This window comes from Quercus suber, unplaced genomic scaffold, assembly GCF_002906115.3.
Source record: "Quercus suber isolate HL8 unplaced genomic scaffold, Cork oak 2.0 scaffold_146, whole genome shotgun sequence".
Classification (NCBI taxonomy): Eukaryota; Viridiplantae; Streptophyta; class Magnoliopsida; order Fagales; family Fagaceae; genus Quercus; species Quercus suber.
In genome coordinates, this window is record NW_027069607.1 from 317,398 (window position 1) to 322,477 (window position 5,080).

At 33.1% G+C, this 5,080-nt stretch overlaps 1 protein-coding gene across 1 annotated transcript; it reads right to left on the reverse strand.

Annotated features, from left to right (window-relative positions):
* Positions 1-1,962: 1,962 nt before the first annotated feature.
* On the reverse strand, positions 1,963-4,646 carry LOC112003388 (uncharacterized). The gene is made up of 4 exons (XM_024035576.2): positions 4,227-4,646; positions 3,930-4,133; positions 2,798-2,962; positions 1,963-2,408 (listed from the first exon to the last, which is right to left on the reverse strand). The coding sequence occupies exons 1-4, from the start codon at positions 4,230-4,232 to the stop codon at positions 2,355-2,357; spliced, it is 429 nt and encodes a 142-aa protein (XP_023891344.2). The 5' UTR covers positions 4,233-4,646; the 3' UTR covers positions 1,963-2,354.
* Between the last annotated feature and the right edge of the window lie 434 nt (positions 4,647-5,080).

Here is a 5,080-nt window from a genome sequence, read left to right on the forward strand (position 1 = left end):
TGGTTATTTTTCTTTGAAGACATGATAATTACACTCAATTAGAGATGAGAAATATCGCCAAGAAGGTTGAGGAATAGATGGCTTTGAGATTGAAGTCAATAGATTGAAAATGATGTATAAGTAGAGGAATCTCAAAATGATTCCTATTTGAATTCGACTTGCGTCTACTGATTCAGCTGTTGAACATGATACAAAATTATGGACATGACAATGTGTCCAATACTATAATTGGCCGCCAACTTCTTTGGTCGTAAAGGTGGACACCCTTTTATAAATAAAAATAATTTTGTATTGCAATTAATGATGATTTATTTAGCGTGAGATGGTATTGATCAGGAGCAAGATTTTGTTCTTCCTCGTGAAAAAGTATTGAATATTCTTAATGCAATGCTTCTCCTTTTCAAGTGAATGAGAAGTTATATAAATTTAATTAAGATTATGTAATACTTTAATTTGGAGTATTGCATAATTACTCCTGCCTTGCACACAAAAAAAGAAAGTCAATAAGCCAAGGGTTTTGTAGTTGAATTGATACCTTCTCATATACAAAATACTTGAAGGTCTTGGAGAAAAAGGGTTCAAATAACATATTGTAATTAATCTCTCTTTAAAAAAAAAAACCAATAAATGAAGAACACGCCCTTGCGAAAATTTCTGAATAACAATAAATCCTATTGACTGATCTGGTGCATGCAGTTAGGATTGATATTGTGACTAAACCTGGCTTTATTGGAATTTAGGGAGTGTCATTATCTAAATCAATAGCCCAATGAAGTCTCACATTTCATTCATGAAATTAGGGTATTAAGTATTAACCCAAGAAATAAAAATTACTTAAATGTTAATAATATAAGTAACAACTAATAAATAAATAAATAATAAAAATGAAATTATCATCTAAAGTATAATATAAATAAATTGATTACAAACGTGGAATCTACCCTATGTGAGAGAGGAGCATTACATGGTACATGCCCAACATCATAATATCATATACCTTTCTCATGGTACATGCCCAACCAACCAAACGCGTAACAATGTGCCGAGTTATCTAATTTTCTTTTTCTCTCCTTTTTATAGCACCACCTCTTTTTCAATTTCTATTTCATGCACTCAATGTATTAACTGTTCAGCTATTTCATCAATAGCTTTGCACTTCTCTTTCCCTGTTCCTACGTGCATATCTCAAAACTACTTTTGACAAAGAAAAAAAAAATTCATCAGAAAAAAAAAATGGAAAACAAAAGAAAAGAGAAAGTGTATCGTAAAAGAAAAAGATGGGTATGAAAATTCACGCGCAATTTGGAAGGAAGCAAAAAAGGGAACAAAGAAGTAAAGAAACTCAAGCACATACACACTGATACATAATAAGTATACCTTTCCACATCTTCCTTCATATAATAATGTCAGATTCTCAGTGTCCCCATAGTTTATACCACACATATTCATTTTTAAGACTTGACACTTTTTCCATTTCTCCCTATTCTTGCTCCACCATTTACTCACCCACCACCACCTAAAAAGGAAGAAAGGAAAACGTCTAAGCAAATTATGCTCTCCCTTTCTCTCTCTATTGAGACGGTATCATAGCACACTTCTTGTAATTATGTAAGACCACGTACTTGTGAAAGTTGCAGGCAAAGAGAATAATTGTCCATCATGTTAATTTATATGGGAGATCTTATTGTCGTATTTGGATACTGAAAATTTTATGTTATTTATTTTTTGAAAGTTGACATACTATAATTATATGTAAAAAGTAAATTTAAGTGGGTTCTAGTTCTTCTAAAAAAAAAATACACTAAAAATCAATTGAGAAATAAGAGCAACAGCGAAGCCATTGATTGAAATTTTATCCTATCAAAATGCACTTATTGTCAATCACTACGTACAATTCATTATCATGCATGGGCCCCATGGATAAAATTATTATAAACGATACTTACTTTTGCTTAAGGAAAATAAAAATTTAAATGGATACTTTGCTTTTCCTTTTTCCAAAGGGATATTCGTACCATACGAGCATGAGTTCATAATTGCTCTTCCCATACATGACTGAATCCCCACCCAAATTATCAATCTAACACTGCTCTCCATACCGCAACAGTCAACACAAAAGATTCAAATGAAAATTAACCCCCTAATTTGAAAAGAAGTGGGCCTCCTCCTGAAGCCATAAGATTAAATTAAAAACGATCTTTGGAGCAAAAATCTCCGCAGACATCCATTAAAATAACCAACCCTCAAATACATAGACACCATATAAATAAGTATATGCTTCCACTATTTTTTTTTTTTTTTTTTGGTTTCCCCTCATATATGTACATATTCCTTATAACAGGCTTCTCGCGACTTCATTCAAAACAAGTTGGCAGCAAGCAGCTTGAAAACAATCTCAATCCTCTCTTCTGCCAAAAATAAAAATGAAGAAGATTAGAATACACTTAGAGTTTATTTTACTATTAAGATTTTATTTTTCAAATCTAATGGTGTATATACAAAGTAACACATTATTTACATTTTTTAATGATGTAACATTAGATGCAACATAAATTCGTAAGGTAAAATATTTTTTTTATGAATTAAAGACTATTAAAAAAGAAAATAAACCTACACAAAAGGGTGAGCATCCTTTACAATCACACCTTTCTTGTACAAAAAATTAAGCATAATTAGGTATTGCAAGCACGTCTAACGCATTATTCTTACAATTAATTAAGCACAATTTTGTAGAAATATATAAAGCATATAAAAAAATTTAAAGGACTAAATAAAAAAAGGGATTTTGAGGTTCTACCTTTTTGGATTTTGCATAAAGGAGCTCAGGTGAGATTTTGTACAAGTCCTCGTCCACAGGTTTAGGGGTTGGCCTCGGTGGAGGAGAGGGACTCAGTGGTTCCTTCACGTCACTGTTCCAGCTTTGTTTCTTTCCTTCCTTCACATATGGGTCACGGACTTTTGTCTATAATCATCAAACCCTCACACCAGTCATTATCATCATTCTAGATACATAATAACTAGTTTCACATGCATTTAAATTATCCTAGCTTCTAGTGCTACAATTAATTTACATTTTATTTTATTTTATTTTATTTTTTTGCATGTTTCTCCAACCTCATCATGTAATCATGTGGTATATATGAAAATTATGTGGGTCTCACTTAAAAGAGGAAAGCATTTGAAAAAGCTGAGTTGCATTTTCCCTACCATGTTCTATCCTTTCAGTAAAATAATCACGCATGAAAAGTAGCAAGTTTTATGAATTTTTGTATCCTTTCCACAAACCTAACGAGTGCCCATCATCTTTTCCAAAGCAATAAAAGTCTTACACTCACATGAGTCATGACATTTTTCATTTACATTTTTGAGTTGGGAACTGTATTTTTTCATTTTCGAGTAAGGATTTATATTATTGATTTTTCATATGGGACTGTTACCAATTTATTACCTACCCTTAATTAATACCTTATATGACCTCGATAATTGTGATATTTATGGTAATAAATGCTGATTGCATTCAGATTCATGCAAGAAAATTGTATTTATACTCCCGATGATTTCCCTCTAACCGCACATATATCGAAAAACAAATAATATATTATAGAAAAGTTAAATATCATCACAACCACTACAATATTTGTAGCCCATGCTAAAAAAAATAGAAGAAAATCAGAAAAGTAGCATCTTGTATGTAACTCAAAGCAAATTTGCACAGTTTATGAGAACTGTTTTCATCTTTCCAAAGCAGATTTGCACGCTTTAACAGTATTACTATTACTAAAAGAAAAATAATTAAAAGAAAAAACAGTGCTGCTTAAGGAATTAGAAAAGAAAATTAGTCTCATAAAAAAAAAAGAAAATTAATATAGGAAGTACTAGTTTCAAAGTGCAATACAAATTAAAGGGTTGGTTTGGTTTAATTGGCTTACCCTTCGGCGAGGAACGACAATCATGGCGGGGGTGACCACATTGTTCTCATACAAATCACCAGCAACATACAAATCGCGCTCTTCAGAGTAACTGTAACGAAGCAACCCAGCTTGCCTTGCTGACTCAAAGCACTGAGTGAATGGCAAGTCCTCGTTCCAATCCCAGCTCCCAAAAGCTGGAACATGACTCCTCCTATAGTATTCCTATACTCAAAAACAACAACATTCATTTTATTATATATAACTAACAAGAACAAGAAAAAATAGCATAAGATTTGGCTAAAGAAATTGTCTTACTTCCATTATGGTAGTGGAATCTGTTGAAGGTGTTAGAATCTGGGAGATATTGACTTGAGCTGAGCCTCAAAGGTTTTAAAATGTAGAGTGTCTTTCTCTCTTGCTTTCTCTCTTTCTTTCTTTCTTAGTTGGTGGAAGTGAGCGTGGGCTTACTACCAATTTAAAAAGAGTAGGAAGAGAGAGACTGTGTGAGTGAAGTAAAACTTAAAAAAGTGGAGAATAGGGGGGCATGGGATCCAAAGCAAAAACAAATTGCATTGGTAAAAAAGAAAGCAAACCAGACCAGATAACGAAGTTTCACAGTAACAGACAAAAGGACAAAGAGAGGTAAGGTAAGTATGAGAGAAAAGGATAAATGGGTTTACTTTTTGTTTGGTTTCTGCATCATTTATCTTTTACTTTGTTCAGGGTTTTTGCTTTGCCTCGGTTTGTCGCTGAAGAGATATAAATGTATGTATTTTCTAAACACGATTGATAAAGCTAGAAAAGTGGGGTTTGCTTCTTTCTTTTGGGTGCACCAATCTCGAAGCAAGGCCTGCTTGTATTGAGACTTTTTTAACCCCACACGCGTACCAGAGAGGTTACATGGTGCTTTGTGCAATGGCGTTGGACACAGTATCCACTGTTGAAACCTAAGTTGAAGTGGAGTAAATTAGGTTGGCATTGACAAGTCATAAGCAGTGCCAAGGTCAACAGTCAACAGTTCATCAGTAGAATAGTAGGGTTGAATTTTTGCAGTCTAAAAACTGTAAAGTACTTCAAAGTTGCGGTAGACTCATGCTCAAGGAATACATTTTTAAATATGATACACTGACTTACCTATTGGATAGGTGGCTTTGCAGGAAAGGCGTGAC

What these genes read in the sequence shown, in the direction of transcription:
- LOC112003388 (XM_024035576.2), bottom strand. An exon ending in TTGTCGTTCCTCGCCGAAGG is followed by an intron (nt 2,963 to 3,929) that starts GTAAGCCAATTA and finishes TGATGATTATAG; the next exon opens with ACAAAAGTCCGTGACCCATA. An exon ending in TTTATGCAAAATCCAAAAAG is followed by an intron (nt 2,409 to 2,797) that starts GTAGAACCTCAA and finishes TATTTTTGGCAG; the next exon opens with AAGAGAGGATTGAGATTGTT.